At 39.1% G+C, this 27,831-nt stretch overlaps 1 protein-coding gene across 5 annotated transcripts in view; it reads right to left on the reverse strand.

Annotated features, from left to right (window-relative positions):
* The window catches only part of LOC131234694 (mRNA cap guanine-N7 methyltransferase 2), a 47,807-nt gene extending 21,369 nt beyond the window's left edge, over positions 1-26,438 (reverse strand). The window contains exons 1-8 of one of the 5 annotated variants that reach the window (XR_009165747.1): positions 26,233-26,436; positions 26,044-26,122; positions 25,863-25,957; positions 22,546-22,617; positions 22,354-22,463; positions 9,870-9,992; positions 9,658-9,750; positions 9,480-9,548 (exon numbers count right to left, since the gene is read on the reverse strand). Coding sequence is in view for 3 of the 5 variants with exons in the window: in XM_058231625.1 (XP_058087608.1) it covers positions 9,480-9,548; positions 9,658-9,750; positions 9,870-9,992; positions 22,354-22,463; positions 22,546-22,617; positions 25,863-25,957; positions 26,044-26,122; positions 26,233-26,358 (767 nt within the window). In the remaining 2 variants the exon portion in view is untranslated. Of the gene's footprint in view, positions 1-9,479; positions 9,549-9,657; positions 9,751-9,869; positions 9,993-22,353; positions 22,464-22,545; positions 22,618-25,862; positions 25,958-26,043; positions 26,123-26,232 lie in introns of all 5 variants that reach the window. The other 4 variants (XR_009165746.1, XM_058231625.1, XM_058231626.1 and 1 more) reach the window with 4 other exon arrangements.
* Between the last annotated feature and the right edge of the window lie 1,393 nt (positions 26,439-27,831).

Below are 27,831 nucleotides of genomic sequence, written 5' to 3' on the forward strand. Positions count from 1 at the left end.
ACGATGGATAATGAGACATATCCATTGATGGGATCCTTGTATACATTCATGCAGTTAATGAAAGAAGCCATCAAGGCTAAAGCTCTTAATACATAGAAATGGGTGCATACAAAAATCGATGACCGTTGCAAAATGACCATTTAGCAGCCACTTCATCAGGTTGGTAAGTACTTACATTATTTATTTTTAATTCTCTATACGCTTAAGTACTTTACTAATTCTTTGCATAGCATTTATGGCTATTTTTGGCTATTTTATTGCATTGATATGTGAATATTTGCATCGTGTTGGGTTTTAGCATACTTGCTGAATCCCAAATACCACTACGGTCTTAGACACTTTGAAGACAGTAGCTTGAAGAAGGTTGTACATGAGGGATATGAGAAGCTATCCCCAATTGTCTGGGAAAAGGCAACTTTGGCAATGAGGTAAACATGTTTTGCACTTACCTCTTCTCTAACTTCATAAAAAACTTTATATTGACACTTAATGCTAAATGCCATTAATAGATTGTTTAATTTCATGATGTTGTTGGAATGTTTGGGTGTGATGACGACGTGCGAAGGGCGAGGAGCTAGATGATGGCATGTGAGTTGTTGTATTAGTTATCTCTTACAACTTAAAAGTTACTTTTCATATTTTAATAGTACATACAAAACCAAGGGCCTGTTTGATTTTTCGGCTCAACTGTAACTAATTACCATGTAAATGGGTAATAATTATTTACCTAGGTAATTACCACATCTTTCCCAATGCGGATGTGACAACTTACTTTTTTAACACTTAATCGAGGAATTTACAAAATCAATGTGGGGCCCATCGTGATGTATGTTACTTATCCACACCGCTCATTTGTTATGCTAGCTGAATTTAGGGCACGAGCAAAAAAAAAATGAGGCAGATCCAAAGCTCAAGTGGACCATACCACAGGAAACAGTGGGAATTGAACGCCTACCATTAAAAACTTCTTGGGGCCCTTAAAAGTTTTGGATCAAGCTGATATTTGTGTTTTCCCCTTATCCATGTTTGTGTGACCCTATGAACGGGAAAAAACCTCAATGTGGGCCCAATGAAAGAAATAACTTTCAACGATGGAAGAATTAAGGCCACTATTTTCTTTCGTGTGGGCCATTTGAGTGTTAGATCTGCCTCATTTTTTGGCTCATGCCCCAAAATATTCTAATAAAATAGATGGACGGTGCAAATATATTATATACATTACTGTGGGGTCCACATATTTAAGTCAACACAATTGTATCGATTTTCGAGGTGGAATTACTCTCACATTTTCAAACAAGGTGAAAAAGTAATAACTAGTTATTGACCAGGATTTACATGTATCATGGAAAATCAAATAGGCCCTAAGGAAAAATTATCTATTTTGTAGGCGAATGGTGGGTCATGTATTGTTGCGACTGTGAGACTTTATAGTGTTTGGTTGTCTGTATGCTTGCATAGGTGGTTTCATCCTCAACCTGTGAAAGAAATTGAAGCACTTTCTTTCTCATTCATACGAACAAGTGCAACAGACTTGGTTACGAATGGCTTCAGAAGCTAGTGTATTGCCACTACAACATAAAGCTATGAGAGAGGTTGCTACGCATGGGACGGAGAAGAAAAGCACAGGACCCATTGGACTTGATGACGATCGATCAACATGAATATATTGACGATGATACAAGGACCCACTTTATGAGTGGGTTAAGTCAAATGACTTGGACACTTAAGATGGGCAACCAAAGCTGCATGTAACAAAGGAGGCAATGTCACAAGGGATTGATGTTGACACTTATGTATAGCGGGCTTGATCTCCCGAAGCTTTTGACCCGTTAACAAGGAGTTTGGAGGGCAGCTTGCGGTAGTCACTACCACGTGGGACATGTGGTGGCGAGACCTTATCCAACACTCGACACAAGATGGAGAGCGATGCAGGTGATGGGTCTAGTAATGATGACGATGACGATGATGGTGACGAGGTTGACGATGGTAATGATGATGGTGGTGGCAATGACAACGAGACTCGATTTGGGAGTCAATCTCAGAGGCCTCTTAGCCCGCTTACTGGGGAGGGGTTTTAATCATGCCACTCGAGACATTGACCATGGCACTCGCCCAAGAGAACCATGGTCCCGCCTTGTCATTAATAAAGCATGCAAGCATTGGAAGCTACTAAAGAAACAGACCCAAAAGCTGGTAGATTTTGAGGAGATAAAGGCACAGTGCCTGGGGGACAAGTGTTTGTTAGAAGCGAGGTGGTTCTAGTTCTAGATCATGGTGGCGGTAGGGTAGCTCAAGTTTTGTGTCATAGTATGGATATGGATCATAGACACGAGGGTAGTTTAATTTTTGTGCCACAATATGGATATGCGGCAAGTGACTCCAACAGTTACAAAACATCGTTTTTCAACTACATTTAGGGGTTCACTTCCGCATACGAGTAGGGATATCCATAATATGAATATTCATAAACTGCATATATACCCATCCCAGATCATATCGGTCACAGACTGTTACGGTTACGCAGCACCCATAGATGGGCATACTAGTTTAGATCGAAGAGGATGAGTAGTGGTGTTATGTTAGAGAGTATCTTCACTGGTACCATTCTACTATGACCTATGCACAATACTGTTGATTGGTAAAGCAACAGTACTATTCCCAACCGTGTTGAGATGAAGATTATGATTTTGAGCCACACTGTAGCTTTATGTGGTTTTGAGCCACAACCACACATCATTCATTGGTATATTTCTAAATTTGTAGTTGTTCTTTTGCTTTTGAATGTATTGGTTGTGTTTCCATAAATGTCTTCTTTACATTTTTGAATTATATGAATTGACTTTGAATATACTTACATCAGTTCAGTCAGACAGTGCCATAAATTAGGACCATATTAAAAGGAAACTTATTATGTGCACTTATTTTCTGTGATGTCATGATTTAAAAGTGTGTATTAACGTCTTTTTTAACAATCCTCAAAGTTTCATTGAAAAATTCAACCAACTTCCCAATGTTCCATATCTTTTCCAAAAATAGTGATAAATTACATGATACAACCAATATGTATCCGTATTCCAAGGATGCGATACATAATGCGATAATGATACAGAAAACACTGGTCATATCTTCATGTTGCTTTTTCATAAGAGTGACATATGAGGTAATAGGATGATATATGAAGAGCTCTTCCTACGTTCCAGTTAATTTTGTAAAATATTCACCAAGGGTCTTATCCCCCTTTTGGAAGGAAAAAATCTCCTCGTACAATTGATACACCCGAGAGATATTTTCTTTTGAGTACATCTGCCTCACTGTATCCATTGTTGTCAAATGCAATCGCATATGCACATACCGTGGATCGAATCGCATACGCCATGATGGCATATGCAATCCTAGAAAGTATGCCATGACATACTTTTATATGCGACCAATATGCGATCGCATATTTCCTAATAGCCAGAGTGGAAGCAAATTTTATTTTATTTTTTCAATTTGGAGAACTTTTGCCTATAAATAGGCACTCATATCCCCTCCATTTTCACTATTCTTTACTCCAAAGCTCTAAATCTCTTACTCTAATCTCTCTACAATTATTTCAAGTATGTTTATTTTTTGTATTTTATAAGTTGTGCTTGCTTTTTGTAAATTAAGTTGTAAGTTATAACTTGTAAGTTGTTTCAAGTATCCATTTATCAGTAAAATTTCTTTGTTTGAAGTTAATAATAATTAGTCCTCTTTTAATGTAGCTTAATTGTTTTGTTAAAATTTATATAATATAATATAAGTAATTAAATAAATAACTTAATCAAACACTCAAACTATAATGAAATAAGTAAAATAACCCAGTCCAATCGTGTGTACTAATTAGGCAAGTTTTTCCTCCTCTTTTTTTAAAGAATTTTTTTCATAATTTTTTTTTTCCATTATTATTATTATTATTTTTATTATAAAAAATATGCCATGGCACATGTGATTGTGCGATCGCATATGCTAATCGCATACAATTGCATATACGATTTGACAACATGAACCGTATCCCAAACATCTTTTGTCATATTCAAGAACACCAAATTGGAACTCACCTCAAGTTTCATGCTACTGCACAACCAAGATCGAATCTAAGTATCATCACGCATCTATTGTCTATATCTATGATCAGAACCAAGATCGAATCTAAGTATCATCACGCATCTATTGTCTATATCTATGATCAGATTTCTCCGTTTTAGACTCTGTGAGGAGTTGATCCTTTTCTTGAGCTAAGAGAAACACTTCAATAGCCTTGGCCCATAGAATATAATTCTTTCCCTTCAACTTCACAAAAGTTATCGACACATTAAACAAAAATATAGACATTAATACAAGTGATGGGGAAACAACAACCACACTTTTGGACTCCATGGTTACCTTACTATGAATTCACTTCAATTTATATAAATAACGCTAACATTACAATGAGCTCCACACACAACTACACCTCCACAATAACATCAAATAGAAATTTCTGGCCAGTCATCACTTGAATCCACTTCAATATCATTCACACATCTCACACAGCGTTATGGATAAAAATACTCTACCAAAACTGCTTCCACACGACATAACCAATAAAAAATCAGCTTTAAACATCATCGTATATAAAATAAAAAAATAAAAAATCAGCAAGCCTTCATCTTTTGTCAAGAATCCCTTGTTCCCTTTGTGAGCAATTCCATTTACTTGAAGAAAAACACAGAAAACAACATGTTTTCTGCACGTGCGCGCGCGCGCGCACACACACAAAAACACACTTCCCTAAGGTTCGATCATCACCCTAGGATTTCAGGAGGCCTCCAATAGTTGATTCAGGAAGTAGGGTTTTGAATGGAAAAGAATGTGGGGCCCACATTACTTCTGGAAGTGCTCTAATTCCATTTAAACTCGTATGGAACAGTAAAATAAAAGCGAAATATAGAAAAGCAGAGAAAATAGGAGAAAGGAGCGAAGGAGAGGGACGGCTGGCAGCTCTAAGCCTCCACACATCCTCCGCTTATGTTTTATTAGGGCTGGATTAAAAAGACAATGATGAAATTACAAATATACCCCTTTTGCTTAAGCAAAGACTAAAAACATAACCTATCGGCCCAAAAACACTACTAAAACCTATATTAAGCCCAATTAACATTCCAAACACCATCATGAAAATTTTTGACAGATTTAACAGGCCCAAATAGAAGTCCTTTTGTAAGCTATCTCCAATTTGCAATAAAAGAAAGCTATCTAAACCAGGCAATTAAAATAACAAGTTAAGTTCCAACTGGAATTCCATATACCAATCTTATGGCCCTGCAGCTTGTACATAATCCTTATTTATTCTTATATGATATGTATAAAATCTCTAGAAAGCTTCACAATTGGACTTGTGGGCTCCGCAACCCAACTAGTTACTGTTTTGGCCATTCGATTGATCATGTAGGTCACACAAGTCAATCAGACCATTGATCTTGTCCAGAATACTCATCAGGATACTGGATAAGGTCATGATCTATCATCAACCAAATCTGGACCCCCAATATGGCTATATCTTCAAGAATCATTATGGACAGTTAGATTGTCCAGATATTAATCCAGATGACTGGATTTCCCTGATTTTTTTTATTAGGACCCTTGGATGGGCCTGATCTTCAGTCAATAAACAATAGGACCACTGTCTCCAATTGGATGACTGGATGGTCCTGCAACAGGATTTTAGGTGCATGCTCATCCTTCTATTCATCCTGAGAGTAACCTTCCTAACAAGGTTGCGAATTTTTCTTCTCTTTCCATTGTGCCATGTTGACATGCATTTGTTCTTGATGGCCAACAATCTTGGACATGGCTCATGGTAAAATAGGTTTCAAGTTTAGCTATTATTATTATCTATAATTTTGAGATTCTTTTTTACATTATAAATGATTGAATTTTTAGGTCTATGATTATTCCTTTTGTTGTTGTTGTTGTCTATGATTATTATTATTTATTATGCGTTGTAGGTTGGGTTAGAGATAGAATTAAGAGACAATTCTGGAGGATATGGATAGACTAGGTTGGGTTAGAAGATAGAATTAAGAGACAATTTTGGGAGGATATGGATATACTAATGCAAGGAAATTCCGAGTGGAGAGAGGGTGTTTCTAGGAGGAGACTTAAATAGTCGTGTAGGAAAAGAAAATAGAGGATATGAGAGTGTACATGGAGGAAATAGTTTTGGGAGAATAAATGAGATGGGGAATGCCATTCTTGATTTCACTATGGCATACAATCTAACACAAACACATATTTTAGAAAAAAGAAATGAACATTTAATAACAAAAGTAAATCATTTACAAGCCAAACAAATTTCTTTCGACTTTGGAAAATAAAACTACCAATATATAAGGATTTCAAGGTTATACTAGGAGAGTGTCCCACTGTGTAACATAGATTAATGGTTAAAGATGTTTACATTAAGGGATGAAAGAAAGAGAGTGAAATTAATAAGCGTTCAGAAACTAGGTAGAATTTAAAAGGAGAAAACAATGTTATTCATAAATAAATTGATAGAAGAAGGAAAGTAGAATGTCGAGGAAGAAGTAAAATATCATGTTGAATGAGTTTGTTGAGTACATTATCAAAGTGCTAAAAGATGTTTTAGAAGTATCTAGAGAGAGCCAATCATATAAGGGAACTTGGTGGTGGAATGATGATGTACAAAAAGCAATTCATGAGAAATGTTCATTTTTTCAAAGCCTAATAAGGGACTAGAAATGATGAAAATTGTGAACAATATAAAAATGCAAAAAAGATTGCTTAGTAGTAGTGTTTGAAGTATCGGTATCACTACAAGTTTTGTTGGCCAAAGGTACAGAAAGCATGTGTTGTTGTAATGATTCTCCACAGAGGTTAATACAAAGCTTTAGCTGACGATGGAGTTCATAATGATTCTTGCATGTACAAGCGTTTGGTTGGTCAGTTTATATATTTGACTATTACTCGCCCAGATCTATCTTATGGAATGAGTTTAGTTAGCCAGTCCATGCATGCTTCTCGATTCATTCACCTTGAGGCATTTGTCACATCTTACGCTACATTAAGTCTTCTCCAGGACATGGCATCTTGTTTAACTGTCACGAACGCTCTAGATATGATATTGTATTTTTTTCAAAGCCAATCTCGTTATCTAGAAGACTAAAAAGCATATGGTTGTTACTAGATCACTCTCCTAAAGTTTCATAGTATGGTTCATGAGTTTAATCCCACGATAGCTAGTGTTGCATTGTATGTATTCTTTATTCTTATAAATAGCACATGTGAATTTTTTTTTAATTAAAAAAGTTTTATTGCTGAATTGGGATTTCTAGCGAAGACTCTTGTGCCTATGTATTGTGAAAATCAAGCTAAAACATATAGCTTCTTCTAATCCTATTTTTCATGAGTGGATAAAACACATTGAAGTTGATTGTCACTTTATTCGCAAGACTTTATTCCCTCAAATGCATTCATTTCTAATTAGCTATTTATAAGAATAAAGAACATATAAAATGCAACACTAGCTATCATGGGATTAAACTTATGAACCATACTAAGAAACTTTTGGAGAGTGATCTAGCAAAGACTAAGGCATGAGACAAATGGATAAGAAATTAGTTTGGTTTCATGCTTGGGAGGTCCTACCACGAAAGCTATTTTCATACTAAGACAATTGATGGAGAAATATAGGTAAAGCAGAAATGATCTCCACGTGGTTTTGTTTTTTTTACTTCGAAAAAGCGTATCCCTAGAGTTAATCTGGTGGGTGTTGGGAAAAACAGTAATTTCAAGAGAATACTTTTACTTGTTAAGTATATGTATGAGGGAGTGGTAACAACCAGTATTTCAAATAGCGCCCGTAGCGTAGTGTGGTTGTAGCACTATGTAGCGTCCTAAATAGTGTAAATCCCCTGTAGCATATGCTACAGGGGTCGTAGCGTACGCCACAACTATGTAGCGCATAACGTAGTAGTGTAAGCTACAATGTATTTTTTTTTTAATTATTATTACTTTTTTCATGTTTTCTTTGTATCTAATGTTGAGGAATATGATACTTGTATTGTACTTGATACTTTTAACCTATGGGATTTTTATTTCTTTTCATAATTGTGACTTGTGGCTTCAATTAGACATCATTAATTAAAGTGGTTTACTTAGAAAGTTGTTAAAGTGATAATTATTTCATTTGACTTATATATGTGGATTGGCTTTTGATAAATGATAACTAATAAATCGTTTGAACATGCTTATAATTGATAAAATGAATCATCTTTTAGGCATTTATATATATATCCTTTTTCCCACTATTTATTATATTTGTCCTATTTTTAAATTAAAAAATTGAAGTGTTGTGTAGCTTACACTACACACTACGTATTTGTGCTACACACTATAGAGGGCTGAGCGTTACGCATCACACTACTGCTATTTAAAACACTAGTGACAACTATGAGAACCACTAGTGGAGAGACCAGTGAGTTCCCAATTACTATAGGCTTGCACTGGGGTTCAACATTGAACCCATACCTTTTCGCATTTATAGACAACATAGTTTTGATTGACAAGGGAAAGCATAACACCACTAGATTTATGGATGGGTGCTTTAGAATCTAAAGGATTTTCAATTAGTCAGACTAAAACAGAGTATATGGACTGCAATTTTAGTAATAATAGGAGTGAAAACGAGGAATTAGTTAAGATTGCTGGTCAAGAAGCTTCCCAAAATGACCCCTTTCGATACCTTTGGTCAATAATTCATGAGAATGAAGAGATTGAGAAGTATGTTGCCCATAGAATTAAAGTTGTGTGGAAGAAATGGAAAAGTGACTGTGAAGTTTTATGCGATCATCATGTTCCACTCAAACTGGAAGGGAAATTTTATAGGATGGCTATAAGACCAGCCATGCTTTATAGATTAGAATGTTGGGCAGTTACGGAACAGTATGTCCATGGGATGAGTGTAGTTGAAATAAGGATGTTGAGATGAATGAGTGGCAAGACGAGGAAGGGCGGAATTAGATATGAACGCATTTGAGGGAATTGAGAAATAACACAAATAGATAACAAGATGAGGGAAAGTAAACTTAGATGGTTTGGTCATGTGCAACGGAGAACAAGAACCCCACTAGTTAGTAGAGAGTTGGTACAAGTTGATTGCTCTAAAAGGCAAGGGAATGGTCCAAGAGGATGTGGTTGGAGGTAGTAAGAAAAGACTTGATGACCTATGGTCTAACTGAAAGTATGGCCCTTGATAGAGTGGAATGGTGGAAAAGGATTCATGTAGCCTACCCAAATTAATTAGGATAAGGCTTAGATGATGATGTGATTAATCGAACATTCAAAATGCCATGGAATTATTCAAGATCCTCCAACTTCAAGAAAAAACTATGCCAGCATTATATAGCGCAAGTCCAAAGAATTGACACGAAGTTGCAAAATGGAGATCCAAGTACCTGTTATCATCATAAAATTCAGTTAAGTTCTGGATCTCCACATATTCCAGACCAACTTCTCTGGCCAACCTAATTTAATTGATTTCTTTTCACTGTTAGATCCTGTTGACATAACATATTTAAGAGGCCTGAAAACATCAAAATATTTCAAATTCCGAAGAGAAGATGATGTTTTAACCTGATCAAGCTTGGAAAGTGAACCAAGCAATGAACTTCAGAAGCAATATCATTAGTGAATTTCAGCTGATACTTCTTTCCAAACAATGGGAATCTGAAAATTGATTTGTATGACAATTGTAAAATCTCTCCAGGTTATCCATCAAATCAATGGAACTGAAGAAAAAAAAGACAAGAAAAACATGATGTTGGAGTAGGTCATTTCAATAATACTTCTCTTCCTCAACTTCAAAAGTAATGACATAGCTCTCTGATCTTATGCAATTTGGAACTGAGTTCGGCTTCATGCCACCTCCTTTATTGTGTGATGCTTCAACATTCTTTTGGTACTTCGTCCTGAAATGTTTACAAGAGAGGTAAGACCAAGGTGATTTTGTTTCCATGTTTACTTCCCCCATACCAAAATTTTACCATTAGTGCTTACATAAAGCATGTAAACTCAATGATGAGAACAGAGGAATAGGATATGAAACTAAGGGCCTGTTTGATTAAGCGGGAAAGGAAAGGAAAATGACTTGTTTTCCTTTGACAAGATGTTTTCTCATGTTTGATATGTACAGAGAAATGTGGATTCCAATGGTAATTGTTAAGCTTTTCCACAATTGCAATACTCTAGCATAAGATTCAAGGTTACATTGTCTAATAAACTACGGTTTTCTATTGTGAAACAAACATAAACTTAGAGATGGAATCCATTTCTCAATAATACCAATGAAAACCAGTTGAAATAATCAATAAAGAATCATTTCAATTTTCATTGTTTTCCTTTGTTTTCCTGCTTATCAAACAAGCCCTAAAGCTAAAATACATGGAAAATTTTATAATGAGTACAAACTATGAGATATTGAGAGTAAAGTTTACAAAGCAATCGAATGTTTTATGGTAAATAAAGCGGAAGTGAATGCATGGGATGAGTACTTTTTTTTTTTCTTTCTTTTTAAAAAGTCAATCACTTATTTGCTTTTGAAAGGAAATACAAATAAACAAGTTACCAAATACATGGGCGCAATTTTTATTTTTATTTTAAACTCCATTAAGATATCAACACCCTTACATAGATTGAATACAAACATCACCTACAACAACTAGATGGTGGTAGTTTATTAATATATATAAAGAAATTATTATTCTGTTGGATAAGTTCTGCCTACTGCAATTGCATCTTGCTGGTCCCCAGTGCAGATGGAGGGTTGATGTTAGGTGGGCAGCTAGTCATAAATCTTCCGCCAAGCCTCCATGAAGATAAATCATGTTCCAAATCTTGATCAAAATAGAACATTCACTGCAATCGAATTGGCATAATCAATGTTTTCAGTATTGGTATCGACGGATGTATCGCATCCTTGGGATGCATAAACATAGTGTATCACATGGGAAATATTGGATGTATCTCGGATATATCCCATTAAATATAAATGCCCGGATTTTCAAAAGTTTGACAGCAACGGCTCATTGGAGGAAAACCGCATTCATTTCCTCACAGCTATGGGGAACTTTTCAACGGTGCCACAATACTGCATCAGGCTGTTTGGTTCGTCACTGACCGGAAAAGCCTTCCAGTGTTATACCTCGTTAGCGTCGGACTCGATCCAATCTTGGAAACAGATGCAAGACGTGTTTCTAGCAAACTTCTCCTCTGAATGAAATATCAGTCCGGCTGACTTAGCCTTGGTCGAGCAGCACCAGAACAAGACAACACGAGTAAATATCTCATTAGAGATCACTGGGGCTTACGTGCCACCAACTCCCATCAGAAGAAGAGCAAGTCCAATTATGTTTTACTGGGATGAGCTATAAAATAACTTTCAGTTTGGCAGGTGCATACTGTTGAGCGAGTGATGTCCAAAGGTGTCCATCCACAACAAGATAGGCAACACCGCGATCCTGACCACTTCAAATGTTGTCAATAAGGTAAAGAGGCCCCTCAAGAACATGGGTAAACTTGTCTCTTGTTCCAGCAGTTATAATGCGCCTGCTCTGGATAAAAGGGAGGAGGGACTGAAACAGGAGTACACATTCCCTCTCCAAGACTTACTGCCCATGATATAACAATTAGTTGCAGAAGGGACTATTATACTACCGAAGCCACAACGGATGAAGTCGGCAAGACCAATGATCCAATTTTTTATTTACTGCCCATGAAAATTTATTGAAAACACGCCAAAAAGGCGGAAAAGAATACACAAGGAAGCATAAGAAAATCAGACAGAGGAATCAATAGGCGAAGTTGATTTAACATATGCGGCCCACCTAGTGACATCGGCTTCGACCAAATGAATGACCTCTGCAACACAGATATCCTTGTCTTGAAAACATTGACTATTGTGGGCCTTCTAGATATGCCTAAAAATGCCCACTGCTGTAAGACGCCAAATAGCTCTTCTATCCTTGTTCATTGCTCCCCGATGCCAAGCCCATAAGAGCTTATCAACTGACTCAGGCATCACCCAGGACACGAAAAAGATTGAGGAAGTGCTCCTAGACTTTAAAGGTGTAATGGCAATGAATGAATAAATGATCTATAGATTCTGCATCCCTCATGCACATTAAGCAAATATTAGGAAGAACTAGGGATCTCCTTTGCAAGTTGTCTATAGTTAGAACTCTTTTCCTTCCCATGAGCCAAACAAAAGCCGCAATTCTGGGAGGGGCTCCATACTACCATTGACAGAAAGGGAATGAGGACGGCATTGGTAAGTTGGAGATCAAACTAAGACCCAGAGCAATGGATTTTCCAAACCATTGAATCGTCATCTTGATATGAGGGAGCATACAGTTTCAAAAGATTTAACAGACCAAGGAGCTCATTGAATTCACTGTCTAATAAATTCTGCTGGCAAGGGGGAAACTAGACACCAGTCCCACCTTGTAAAGAAAAGCAGTGATACACTATAACGAACCGGTCCGAGGCAAGAGAGGCCAAACTCGGAAAGATGTCCGGAGCAATCTATCCCCACACCAAATGTCTGTCTAAAACCAAATATGATTCCCTTTTCCAAGGGAAAAGGAGATGCCTCTGCGGAATGAAGATTCGGTAGACATGTCACTTTCCATACGTTCGAGGCACGGTAAAGAGAGGATGTTTTTGTGCTCCATATGTCCTTTTGAATGGCATATTTGGAAATGAGGATCTCCCTCTATAACTTACCCGTTTTAGTCCCAAAACGCCAGCGCCATTTCCCAAGGAGAGCGTTATTCACATGGTTTAACTGCTTCAGACCAACACCACCTTCTCTAATTGGTTTGCAGACTTCGTCCCATTTGAGTAGATGAAATTGCCCTCTTTCCTCATTCCCTTTCCATAGGAAGTCTCTTCTCATTTTGTCAAGCTTATCTAACACTGCCTTTGGAAATTTGAACATGGATAAAAAATACATCAACATGTTGGAAAAAGCTGTTTTGATAAGAGTCAACCTACCTCCCAAAGAAAGATAGTTATGTCTCTAGCAGGATAATTCTCTCAATTCTTTCTATAACCCTGTCCCATAGACCCCTTGTTGGTTTACCAATACAAAGGGGTAAGCCGAGGTAAACTGATGGAAATGACCCTCTCTTGCACCCAAATACCTTAGCCAGATGAGTAAGATCGTCTTGGTTGACATGAATTCCCAACATTTCGCTTTTTGATGCATTAACATTTAGACCCGATACCACTTTGAAGCATATAATGATCTTCTTGGGGTTGTCGACTGTCTTCAAATTTGCATCACAACAGACGATTGTGTCTTTTGCATATTGGAGGTTAGAAATTTGTGCCCTTGCCTTCGCTACCTTGAAGCCACTAATTAAACCGTTTTCCTTTGCCTTGTAGAGCATCCTGCTGAAAGCTTCACCAACTACCACAAAGTGATATGAAGAGAGAGGGTCGCCTTGTCGTATCCCATGAGAAGCCCTAAAGAAACCAAAAGGCGACCCATTTATGAAGATGGAGAAATAGGGTGACTGAATGCAAGCTTGAATCCAACCTCTCCACTTGCAGCCACATCCCAACCTGTGGAGCATATAGTCTAAAAATTCCCAGTCGAAGTGATCATAAGCCTTCTCGATGTCGAGCTTGCACACTAATCCGCCTTTTCCTTCTCTGTGTCTAGAATCGATACACGTGTTATCAAAGCGGTATTTAGAATATGCTTTCCTGTTATAAAAGCGCCTTGTTTTTCCAATATGACTTTCGGTATAACTGTTTTGAATCTCGTGGCAAGGACTTTCGCAAGATTTTCGTACGGGCTTCCAACAAGGCTAATGGGTTTGAAGTCTTTCAACTTATCCACCCCTTCGATCTCAGGGAGAAGGGCTATGAATGTGGCATCTAGATCCTTAGAGAGGTGGCTCCTGTCAAAGAATTCATTTATGATGTCCAAAATATCCTTTTTAAGAAGCGGCCATAACTTCTTAAAAAATAGCATTTGAAAACCATCGGGTTCGGGGGCTTTGTCTCCGCACATAGAATCGAGAGCGAGTTTAACCTCTTCTTCTGAAAAAGGTTTCTCAAGGTAGTCTGCGTCCTCCAAGGATAGGCAAGGGAAGGTTAGATTATCAAGTCTTAGTCTCCTCCAACGATCGCACGCAAGTAAACTTTCATAAAACTGGACGATGGATTCACATATTTGAGCTATTTTGTAGTTTAGACACCATCAACAACCAGATTGTTGATTCTGTTAACTCAGGCTCATACATTGGCCATACTGTGAAAGAAGCGGGTATTCTTATCCTCTTCCTTTAACCACAAAGCTCTAGACTGCTAGCGCCACTTAATTTCATCTTCTTTAGACAAGGTGTCCCGTATCTGTAAGATAAGGCCGTAAAGGCCGATACATATACGTAACGGCTGTGATTGTTATGTGATATGGGGGTGAAACAGAGCAATTGGTTTTTCGGGACCGTATCAGCCGTTGCAAGGTCCGTAAAGGCCATTACGAGGCATAACAACCGTTACTCCCATAAAGGTCGAAAAACAACCACTTCTTTTTCTATTTGAATTCATTTTTCTTCTCATTTTTATACTTTTCTCATTCTAAAAATTCTCATAGATCATTTTACAATAGATTTCGACCACTCTTACTATAGTTTTTAGGATTAAAAAACTAAATTGAAGCGATTTGAGTGAAAAGAAGCTTTGAGGGCCATTTTTTCAAAAAATTGAGAAAAGTGATATCCATGCCTTTTCTTTTCCGGTCTCTATTTCTAATGCTTGATTGTGATATGTAAACATTAGAGACATATAACCACGTTCATAAATTCAGCCCGATACAACACTCTCACCAAAGAGTGGACTATTACGTTACCATAAACGTGTGAAAAATAAAATTTAAAAAAAAAAGAAAAAGAAAAAAAGAATACATATTTGGAATATCTACATTATTCTGGATTTTCTAGGTATTTTTTCATAATTTTTCGGGCAATTTTTTTTAACAGTTACAGGGGTCGTAACGATCGTTACACTCCTGTATCGGTAATGATAGTGACTGTTACGGCCACCGTTACCGATACAGAATACCTTGACTTTAGAGAAGGCTAAATATTTGGTTGATAGCTCTATTGCTTCAAAAAGCTGACTCGCTTCTTTCTTGTCAAGTTTGTAGATTTTTGTCTAGATCCCATTGAATTTTGCTTCCCTAGCACCCAACAACTCCTTTTTCCATGTTTTTTTTAATTTATTTTTTCTTTTAGCATCTTAAGCTTGCGAATTAATTTGAACCATGTGTAACCTTCGACTTTGAAGGCGGACCGCTATTCCCCGACCATATCTTTGAATCCGTCAATTTCTAGCCATGCTGACTCGAATCTAAAAGGTCTTGGTCCCCAGTTTTCATTCTTCACTTCCAGAATAATTGACCTATGATCAAAGTCAGACACAGGAGACTTCTGTGAGTCGGAAGCGGGAATTTCTCTATCCAATCCTGAGAAGTAAGAAATCTGTCTAATCTTGATAGGATCAAATGGGGACATCAGAGGACCTACTTGGGTGTACCAGAGATGGAGGTGACCACCCACATCAGCGCGACTATCTTTGTGGATGGGAATGAGTTCTAGACGGGGCCCGTCGAGCCATTTTAAAGACCCCACATGCATTTAACGTGCATCAGGAAGACCCAACTTAGGGATGATGCATGCGGGTTGCTTAGGAGACAGTTTTAGTCATACGATTTTTATTTCGGGTCGATTCGACAGTTAGATCTTGGCGATCAAGCCATCAGACTATTAGATCTTCTAGATCTAGGCCCCTTGGACCTTGATCTTGTTTCATTTATGTTTGTTGTTATTTTTAGGATTTATTTGACGGTTAAGATTGATGGTAAGTGTTTTAATTTGCTTATTTTGGATAGTGACCATAGCACTTAAGTGAGTGGTATAGTTGTACTTATTTTTGAAGTTTTATCATATAAGTGCGGGGAGAGAGAGAGAGAGAGAGATTCTTGTGTTGAAAGGTATTTTCCTCTTTGTTTTTTAGGGTTTATGAGAAACCCTTCATTCTTGGGGGGGGGGGGGTGGACATCCAACCAAGTGGAGTTTAAGAGAGGAGAGAGAGAGATTCTTGTGTTGAAAGGTATTTTCCTCTTTGTTTTTTAGGGTTTGTGAGAAACCCTTCATCCCAATTGAATTGTGGAAGGGTGGAGACTTGCTTGGTGGTGGATTCCTCCAAGGTGCTTTCTTCCTCTTTCTCTTCTCCAACAAGGTATTCCACTTTTCTCTTCTTTTTTTCTTCTTTTCCTTCCCTTACAATCCTTTTCAACCCACCAAAACCCAACTCAATCCATATTCTCTCTCCTTCCTCTACCTATCCACGCGTGGACCCGCACGCACGTGCGTCCGTACAGACCGCCACGTGTGGGGCCCCTTTGGTGTTTTCCCTCCTTGATTCCCTTCCAAACCTACATAATCCCTAGATCCCTTAATTCCTAGAACTCTGATTCCCAAATTTCAATCCATTGACCCAAAACCCTAATGATTTTTTATTTTTTTTTGTAAATCCCTTTCCCAAACCTGATTTTATTGGCGTCATCGCCTTTTCACGTGGTTGTTACACTACCCACGTTAGATTGTAAATCCATACTTCCAAGTGGGCCACTCTCGTAATATTTTATATTTTTGTGCACCGCATATGTGATAGCCTAGCACCTTTATGTTACAAATCTGAATTTTCTAAATCTATTATGGGATATGTTTGGTTTTACATGTTGAATGCTAAAATTAATGTATAATTGATCTCTCATCTTGCATCCCAGGTTAGCTTCCATCTTCCTACATCAAATTCGGTATCAGAGCCTAGGTCTAACATAGGGTAGGTGTTCGACAAAATTCCTATACTAATAGTAGAGCATATGGATAGCATATAGCTTGTTGAATTTCCTGATTTGGCTTGCTAAATTTTCTGCTTGGGTATTTTAAAAGTCCTATATTGCTGTAATTTTCAGATTTAGTAACTTTTAGACACCTAGTTGCTGAACTTTCAGTTTTGTCCTTATTAGAATCATTCTAGGATTGTCCATAGGGTTTAAGGTACTTGGGGTCATCATACATAAAGTACATGTGCGTCATATGGTGTTATATTGAGAGTCGTCAAAACTGATTTTTTGCATTGCATTCACCATATAGTACGCATACAGCTAGGTTGCCTCTCATTAGGGTCGTTTAGCATATGCAAATGCGAACAGGTCATGGGTTTGGTCTATTCCCCACCACAAACCTGGATCAGATTGTCGAGGCTCTCGAAAAGATTAATTGCTGTTTGACGACCATTGAGACACAATAGGATCACTATTGCGCAATTGACTTCCAGTAACTAGTGTATCATGTGGCTAGATGTTACCTCTCACGGTACGTCGGTACCCCCGTCACCAGGGAAGATCACCAGTCTCAGGCAGTAGAGCCAATAGATGAGGACCCAGTTGAACATGGTCCAGTCCCAGTAGAATCAATTAGGGCTCGTAATAGAAACTTTGGTTAGGGAGTAGGTCATGTAGGACCGGGCGCCCACGCATCTTGTAAAGAGTCACGGGATCGTTACAACCCTAAGGAATGGGTTATGAAGAGCGTCAAAGTCTATGCTCCTAATTTTGATGGTCGCTTGAACCCAAAGCATTTCCTTGACTGGCTAGTTGACATGGACCACTTCTTCGAGTGGCATGACACGTCCGATCGCCGTTAAGAGAGGTTTGCTAAGATGAAGTTGACGGGTCAAGCCAAGCTATTCTGGACCAATACAAAGCGGAAGGCAGAGCGGCGTGGAGATGAACCCATTACATCATGGGATGAGATGAAAGAACTTCTTAGAGAAAAATACGTCCCGCTCTCCTACCGTGATCGCCTTTTGGATCAGTGGTAGTCCTTGAGGCAAGGGTCAATGGCTTGAGGCCTGGCTGCGCTCGGCATCCAACATCCTCGGCTTTAGCAAAGGCCTCTCTCCATTCACCTATTTGGGGTTACCGATCTTCCAAGGTAGACCGTGGAGGACATACTTTCAAGCCCTAATTGATAGAATTCGTAGCAGAATCTCTAACTAGAAGGCCAGAATCTTATCTCATGCTGGTAGGCTTACACTGATCAATCATGTGCTGTTCTCTGTTCTCATACACATGCTAGCAGCCACGGAAGTCCCCGCCAACATCCTAGGGGACCTTCAAAAATCTTTTTCTGATTTCCTGTTGGGCTAGGAAGGCAATAGGAGGAAGTGTCACTGGCACAGTTGGCAGAGGATTGCCCTCCCAAAGCTTGAAGGGGGCCTGGGCCTGAGAAGCCTTCGGGCGGTTATGAAAGCTTTTCGCTTACAAATGGTGTGGTCAGTCCGGTTTAGGGGTGAACATAGCTGCTGATGCCGCTTTGTGTGTGCCAAGTATGCTTCTGACATCCAGCGTTTGAATGGTGAATCCTCAACAGCTTTTGCATCTCCTCTTTGGAAGAAAATCTGCAGATTGTCCCCTCTGCTTGCTTCCCACTCACGCTAGATGATTGGGAAAGGAAACTGTAACTTCTGGAACAATAACTGGTCGGGACTGGGACCTCTCAGCGAGTGGACAGATCGCCCCATCCCCTCAGCTCTGATATTTGCCACAGTTGCTGACATGATCGGGCAAATGGCTGAAAATCAATCCCCCAACTGCGTCATCTCCTGCCACAGTCGGCCATGGCCCACATCTTAGAAGTCGGTATTTGTACTTCTCCTACGGAAGATAAGTGCGTCTGGACTGACTCAGCCTCGGGAGAACTCTCCGTCCATTTGGCGACCAAATATTTCAAGCCTCAAGCGGAAAAAAAAAAAAAGAAGCCTGGTCGACTTGGGTGTGGCATGCAAAGCTCCCCCTCTTGACTTGGAAAATCATTCACAACGCCATCCCGGTAAATGCTAGCATCCAAAGTAAAGGGGGTTTGATCGTATATAAGTGCAATTGCCGCTCCTCCCCATCTTCGGCCCAGATCGAATCAATAAACCATGTCTTCCTATCGGGGGAAAAGACTAGAGAAGTTTGGGCTTTCTTTGATAGAGCTCTTGATAGGCGTGGGCCAGCTCCTAACTCAGCAGTTGGTATGGCATCCTTTTGGTGGGCTGACGCAGCCTCCGTGCGCCATAGATTGCCACTCATGGGCCTCATCCCTTCCTTCATCTTTTGGGAATTATGGAGGGCCAGAAATGATGCTCGGTTTGATGAAAAAGAGATTTTTGCCGCTGGGGTAATCAACAACATTCGCCGATGGCTAAGCCACATCGTCCCACTTCTACCCATGTTGAAATCCAGAAATTCAGTCATTTCAGCTACCCTTAATGCCCTGGGCATCATAACTCTTCCTGTTGTGCCATTCATAGCTAAGGTTGTCAAATGGGTCAGGCTGCAAGAGGGCTGGATAAAGATAAACATGGGCGGTTCGACGCTTGTCAACCCAGGCCCATCAGGTGGAGGCGGGTTAGCTAGAAACAGATCAGGGGTGGTCCTCTTTGCTTTCGCCCATGGTTATGGCCCTGGCTCCAACACGAGGGCTGAAATCAAAGCGATCCTGGATGGGCGCTTGGTTTTACAAAAATGGAGGTGGCGAGTGACTCAGTCAGTGATGGCTGCCTTCTCGAATGAAGCGTCGCTTTCCTAGTCCATGTGCTATTGGATGTCTAGGATTAGGGCTATCGTCCTTTAACATCGACGTGCACTTTGCCCATACCCCTAGAGAGGCGAATTTCACCGCTGATGAACTAGCCCATTTGGGGAACGCAGGTCAAGTACATCGCTACTCTTTGGCCCTGGAAGAACTTCCTCCAAAGATTCGTGGGCTCCTATTCTTAGATAGAACGGGGTTGGGCAGCCTCTATAAAGGCTAATAGTTGCTACCTTTTCCAGTCCTTTCTGCATTTTTTCTTTTTTTGGCCCCTGGTGCTCCAGTAATGGGGCCCATTGTAGGTCCTTATGATAGGCTCCTCAGGGTCCTTTTCTCCCTCAGTTAGCCCAAATGTCCATGCTGATTGTATAGTTATTTTGCTGATGTCATGAAATGCTTTGTTTTTTTTTTTAAAAAAAATAAATAAATAAAATCTCCAACTACAAAAATAAAAATAAAAAGGGTTAATGCCTGTATCGGATTACATCGAGAGATTCGATGAGTATATAATGTGACGTGATGTCGATGAATCCTTTACTGTGATCCTGTCTCGTTTTAGGATGGGCCTGCGACCTGAGATTAGGCATGAGCTCATCCCTCATGATGTTGGTACACCAGAGGAGGCTTATCTTAGGGTGGAGGAGCTTGAACGATACCTAGTGCAGCTGACCATGAAGTGGTTTGGGTCTCATAATTCTAGTGGCAGGGTTGCTCCTCAAGGAGCCAAACCCCAACTAGTGCTCCCACCTATAACAGAGATGTTAAATGTAAGGATCTAGTCAGCACTAGTTCGAAGGGAAGTGAGCACATGCAGTGGTATCATTGCAATGGTTATAGTCACCTTGAAAAGGAATGCCGGAACAAAGAAAGAGGTAAAACTCTTATGATAGATGAGGCAGATGAGCATGCTGATGACAATTACGATGTAGAGGAACATGAGCCTAATATTGGTGTTGGTGATGAGGAGTTTGATGAGCAGGAGACCCACACTCTCGCGGTAGTCAGATGCGCCTTTGTCCAAGCTAAAGAAAGTGATGATTGGTGTAAGAACACGAGTTTTTACACTTATACCAAGTGTGGAGAAAAGAATTGTAAAGTGATCTTGGACAGTGACATCTGTGCCAATAGTCTCTACCAACACCATGAGTTGATTGGGCTTGAACGCCAAGTCTCACCCTCAGCCCTACAGAGTGTCGTGGGTTGATGAGTCCTCCATTCCGATCTCATAACAATGTTGCGTCCCCATCCAGTTTTGGTCGTATAAGGATTAGTTATGGTGCGATTTGGTCCCCATGGATGTCGACCACATCATCTTGGGTAGGCCCTGTTTATTTGACTTGGACATTACAATATTCGATGCGGATACAAAACCAAAAGAGAGGGAGCAAAGGTGCCTAAAAGGATTTTCAATGGTCGGCGACCCTTACCCACTTTTTCCAGTGCTTTGGCCTACCCGAGTTTTAGATATGCCTTGTTTTGGGGCCAACGTTCTAACATGAGCTATTGTAACAAATGTCTGGAGTGGATGTCACAAAGCCATCAAGGTCGGCCTCAAAGAACCTTTGTTGCATGGTCTCCCTAATCCAACACTACCGCGAGAGCTAAATGGAAATAGGAGGGACAGTCAGAGTGTGCTACACCCAAAGAAGAGGGAAGTAGCTACAATCTAGGCCGTTGCGGTGAGCAGAAAAATTATGGATTGTCCTTTACCAAAGGGCTACACTTTCTAAATGATGAATTTTCCCTCATTGTGAAGAAGAATACCTTTCCTGTCCTCACATAATCGAAGCTCCCAATGCATCCGAAAACTAATCTCAAGGGTAAAACTGTCAAGGTCTCGCATTATATATAGTATAGATTGGAGATAAAAGAGGAGGCAAAAGTAAAAGTTGCCTAAGAAAATGATCTTGGAAAAAAGGGGAAAGATCGGTGTTATTTAGAGATAAAGCGATAGAAGAAGGCAAAAAGGACAGAGTTGGCTGACTAAATGGAAAAAAGAATGGTGAAAGAAGTGCAGGAATTTATAGGCACGAAAGGCATGCATAAAGAAATATGGTGGTGGGGGATGAGGTACAAAAGGCAAATTAAAAAGACAAAAAGAAGTTGATTTATAAAGAGTGCAGAGAGAGAATAGCGGAAATTTTCAAAACATATAAACGTCCAACTAGATAGGAATTATTGGCAAAACAGAATAAACAAAGCCTACCGCAAATAGAAAGAAACTATTGCCAACTCAGGATTCACAAAGCTTGACCCAAATAGTTGGGACGCTCAGCTACTCATGCAAGAGCTGGGAAAATTCAAGTTGTATTTTTCAATGTTTTTATTCATTTTTAAAATCTCGAAGCACAGATTCACATCAGATGTTTTCCAAGGAGCCATGAGCCAAGTTTCATGCCCCCTCAGGCAAAAGATAGTATGTTGCTAACATTAGTAATCTAGTGCTGAACTCGTGGCTTTATAATACTTCGACCTACGCGCTAGCACTGCCAAAAAATCAACTAGATGGAGTTTGCTGTTAATAAGAAACCAAGAACTTATGGCAATAAGATGATGAAACCAACATGCCTCAATATTCTATGCATGTATGTAAAGAACATGTCTTAATGCGTACCATATGGTTGATGAGTCAGGAGTGATACCGAGGAAATATCCCCCCGGTTTTAGCAGAGATGACACGTTATGGAGAAGGCTCCTTGCTCTCTCCTCAGTTTCAAAACACAACTGCAGGTATATTTGTTCTTCAGAGAAAATAAAAAGAATGAAAACATACTGCAAGACTGTAAATTATAAATACTAATAGAACCTGCAAATGCTGCAAACAGCAAACAATATCTGCTGGGATTCCCTTATCCTGCAAATGTGATTCTAAATTTTCCTGTCAAAACAGTTATGCAGGAGTCACCTCCAAATTAGACAAAAAATATGAGTATACTCCCAAAATTGTAACATGAAAGAACATTCGGAAGTGCTCTGAAAAAAACCACAAGAATTGTACAAGCATCACCAGAGATAACTATTTCTGTAACCTAAGGAAATCATGTTGTAAAAAAAATATTGATTAAAAGCATTATATATATATATATATATATATATATATATATGTTTTGTTTGAAACAACTTGCGTTTTGGCATTTTTGGGAATAGTCCCATATCGGAAAGGAGATAAGAAAAAATAGTGTTTATATGTGAAGTGTGGAGTACCTTTATATTTCTTTGGTTGATCCGTGGAGTATTGGAACTTGCGCGCACGTGCTCGGGCACGGTCTCGGTCTCGGGCTCGGGTTCGGGTTTGTTGCAAGGGCGCGGACATGTGAGGCAGGGTGGCTGTAGAGGTGCTAGTGGCACACTTCGCACGTGCGCATCATGTCGCAGATGGGTCGCTCCTTCCTGACCTTACGTGAACCAGTGCAAGACGAGTGCGAGTCGCGGTGCGATAGGGAATATAGGTCAAGTGGTTGGAATGAGCAAATGGTTTGAATGAGCCCTGTGTGGATTTTATAGAGGCTAGAAACTAGCCGTTGGAGTGAAGTGTAACTCCTCATGCAACATAAATTCGAACCATGCAGAAACTGTTGCATGTGGCTAGCCCAATAGCTATAAAACGGCTAGCCAGTGAGTCTAAACGGCTAGCATGCAGCAACAATTATCCCATATGCACAACGGTCAGAAATTGCTGATAACGACTAGTTTCTCACCAACAACTATAAAACAGTCACATTGGTTTATGGCCCTACACCAAAACGGTCAACCACCCTAGCCTATATAAACAGTGCCTGGATGGTTCAACAAACCATCACCAACACTCGAATCATACTCACTTACGAACCAAAGAAAAGAGTAACAGTGTACTCTGATCAGTCAGCAAGGTTCATACGAACCTTAGCCAGAAGACCTCAAGAAACAGACCAATGCAATGGTCTAAATTTTTCTAATTCTCTTTCTGGATCTGGGATTTTTTCTTTTTATTTATCTGCCAGAAATTTGTGTATAGAGTTCCATTCGTGGCTCTTCGTATTTGTTGAACGCAGATCCACACCTAGGCTCATCGTATCCTAGAAGCTGTTTGCCTGAAACCTATCATCATTCTCAATCTTTTTGACAAGGGGCGAATAACGCTTTAAGGACAGCATGATCACACGTGCTTTAGCCTGTTCTTATATTTTTGGTTTAATTATTTTACAGAAATTGTAAATTCTGTAATTTTCACTAACAAATCATAATCAATATTATCTCCACAACAGAGCCCTTTGTATACAGACTGAGTTAAAAATTACAGCTCTCACAACTTAGCTTTCCCATTTTGTATATTCAATCATTAGCCTATGTTCAGAAATAGATTTTCGCAACATAAAACATCTATACAATGTCGTATATATAAATAGTTATATTTGTATATATAGTTATATTTATAATCTAATCGCGATATTAGTATAACTTTGAATGATAATTTTTTACTAAGTAATTTGACTCACCAAATTGACAATAAATATGGAATAGAATTTGAACAGACTTGATGTGTGCTATAAAAATTAAAAATTAAAAAATGAAACAAAAAGATTCTGATATAAGTGAGAATTCAAAAGACCATAATCTGAATAAGCGACCATGGTTGAGACATATTTTGTTTCAATCAGATGAGTTCCACTGTTGATTTACATAAGCTGCTAGACGCCAATCCATGGAAGGAATCAAGATATGCAGCAGTGGAGCATACAGGGTTGCAATCAATAAGGAGGATATCTGTGCTGACTCTTTCAAAATGTAAATGCTCAAAAGTCACAACCAGACCACGACCTGCAACTTTCCCCAGTGAAGTTCACAGTGCAACACTAGGTTTTGGGCTGATGTGGATCACAAGTTGATGGCATGTGATTTGAATAGTCCCTCGCATATGTTGTGCACATGTCTCTTCCTTTTCCTTTACAAGTAATGATTTTATCAGGACGAGGCTCCTTGGTGCATGTAGTCTATGGATGACATGATGCTGATCGATGAGACATTAAGGAGGTGGCAAATGTTGGGACATGTTTAGATTGCAGAAACCCAAGGAATGTATATAAATAGAAAATATCACGACTACCTAATGATTGTTTACAATCTTATTGTGTGGACAAGGAGTCCATTTTTATGGGTTTTCTTTGGATATCGTGTTGAAATGTGGAAAATATGGAAACATATCTCATGGCCTCCATTCCTAGGGATAAGGCTTAGATGATGATGATCATTACACGCCCTGTTCCTAGGGAATTAGGTAAACACCAAACTAGTGAAATCTTTGGAGGAAATCCTCGTGATTCCATGCTATCCAAACATGCTAAGATGTCACATCAGGTGAATGCAGTTTCCATTTCCGTCGAATTATGCAGCAATTTGGAGGGGCCTTCTAAACCATAGATTCTTATTTATACAAAATAATAATAATAAAATAATAATAATAATAATAATAATAAAGAAGCAGAGCCAAGACACAAAGTAATTGGAAGGCAACTTTATGGGAAATAATCATACATGTGGTGCTTCAGTTAAAATTAATGACCGAGAGTGATGTGTTTTACTCAAGGTATCCCATAAACGTAATGGTGGCTGTAACAGTCACTGGCATTACCATTACAATATGGGCTGTAACAGCCTTTTTAATAATAATAAATTGTTTCGGCCCCATAACAGACTGTTACTGGCCCTTTTTTCCACAATGGCTGTTATGGCCCCCTAACACGTAACTGTTACCACTGTTACCTCCATGTAACGGCCATTACGCGACCCTTTTGGAATACCATGGTTTTACCACCTTGGTGATGGAGAAGTGCCTCCAAAGTTTTGTGTGGATGATAGGACTAGAGCTAGGTGTTTTAAATGGGGATGTGCTTCTAGATCATTGTATGCCAATGGAATTCAAGGAAATCTTTTATGCAAAGAATCTCTAGAGCTTCGTGGATATGTCGAAATGGATTTGTGACAGAGAGGACTAGGAATGCTAATTATCATCACTATCATTATTTTTCCTTCTTTTTTTTAAAAAGATAATAAATAGAAGAGTAGTTCCATTTGCAACAATCATGAATTTCAGGGGTTCATCTAACAAGAATAGCCAAAGAGGATGGAGAGAATTCAAAAGCTCACCACGCAAGGATCGAGCTCGCAGAAGTCGGCAGTGTAAGGCTTTCTCTGACTCTCCCACATCTCTCGGGCTTCGCTAATGCCAGAAGATGAAGCATCTGAGTAGGATTCCGAGCATATTAGCAATCGAAGGAGTTACATAGAAGCAGTGACACCACAGAAAGAAACGGAGGAGGAGATGTACCAATTCCGATGTAGTGGCCAATCTGGGCTTCGTCCCACTTGTCGGTGTCGATGCCCCCACCGCAATACAAATCACAAACCTATGAACATCAAGAAACAGCGAGGGTGAGGAATTGAATTCGAGAGAGAGAGAGAGAGAGAGAGAGAGAGAGAGAGAGAGAGAGAGAGAGGGATAGATAGAGAGACAGACAGTGGCATAAGGTGAGACGAAGATCTTGATGAGGGCAGTCTTGGCGAAATCGTAGAGTCGATGATGCGCAGATTCCGTCCTCGATCCATACGTTGTTGGATTATTCATGCTATTCTCCCCATGCATTCTTCTTCTTCTTCTTCTTCTTCTTCTTCTTCTCGTACTACTATTTTTTAAAATTATCAAACGCAGCAGCGACAGCAGCAGCAGCAAGATTGGAGTAGTCGCGGGAAGACCCCTCGTTTTATCTTTGGAAAAAGGGGCGCGAATTAAGTGAGTCCGGGGTAACACTCCCTGACCTTGGGGCGCACCTACTGTATATGTTGTATATCTTTTGCCACCCCACCCTAGGACATCAAGCTAATAAAATGAAGCAAATTCAAAATCTTAGGTCGTTTCGATGCCTGTAAAATTGGATTTAAATAAAGGCAAGTGTTTTAGAGACTGTGTGCAAATCAAAAGAAATCCCTCTGAAAAGTTGTAATTTTCATTTACCTGCAAATCATTTACAATTTAAATGACTATAATTTTGCACTTTTAGCTACAAATAAAATTCCCCTGAATAATTTACAATCTATCCAAAAATAGACAACTATTTACTTGTGTTTCTGTTATTTCAATGCATGTGATTAGTGCTGTCATGGCAGAATTGAATGCGCGGCTCAATTCAAACCAAACAACTAAGACCTAAGCACCAAGATACGTAGGTACATCAGGGATCGAACTTATATAACCGAGATCTAATAAGATTGGTCACCTATTCAGCCACTTGTATGGTGTTGCTTAAGATGATCAAGTGATTTTCAAAGGGTGGAATTCGTCCTCTGAAATATTGGTCACACCTTTGGCTTTCATATGAAAGTATTTTTTTCTCTTAGAGAAGGAAATTCTTATAGTTGACTGTGAAGAACAATTACAAAACGCCTCTCTATATGGGAAACTTTGCTTGATGCTTGAACTAAATCCAGCGTACGAGGGTAAACTCAAATTATAATTAAAGTTAACAACTACCTAATTAGTGCTACGGATTACACTAAGGATTGTAAATTGCAGATAAAGGTAAATATTACATTAAGGAATGTGAATGACAGATAATTGAAAGATGAGTGGGTTTGGTTTGGTTGGTATGAGATGACTTTTTCTATTGAATTCCCTTGCTATTTATAGCTTTAACTTGACCATTTAGATATTTCCCACATTCTGAGAGTTATTATAACCGCTTCAGCACTATTGAACTCGTGAAGCCTTTGCTTCTTAGCTTGCCACTTATACAGATAACCACTCCAAGCTTCCTTGCTAACCCAACTATGTTTTGCTCGGCACTATTGCTTTATGGATTATGTGGCATCGCTTGATAGATGCTAGTTGTATACTTGCAAAATCCTTTTTGGATATCTTCATAGATTTTAAATACACTATGCAAATTGTGTAAATCACACGTGTCTCTCTTTAATTGGCTCTTGAAAGAATGGATAGAAATAAGGTATAACAACAGTAGTCGAAAAGCCTTGCTAAAGCATCCTTTTAGTACGTTTATTCTTCCTGATTATTCCTCTTATATATTTCGTTTCTTCTTCCTGATTGTTCCTCTTCTTTTAA

Source organism: Magnolia sinica, chromosome 19, assembly GCF_029962835.1.
Source record: "Magnolia sinica isolate HGM2019 chromosome 19, MsV1, whole genome shotgun sequence".
Classification (NCBI taxonomy): domain Eukaryota; kingdom Viridiplantae; phylum Streptophyta; class Magnoliopsida; order Magnoliales; family Magnoliaceae; genus Magnolia; species Magnolia sinica.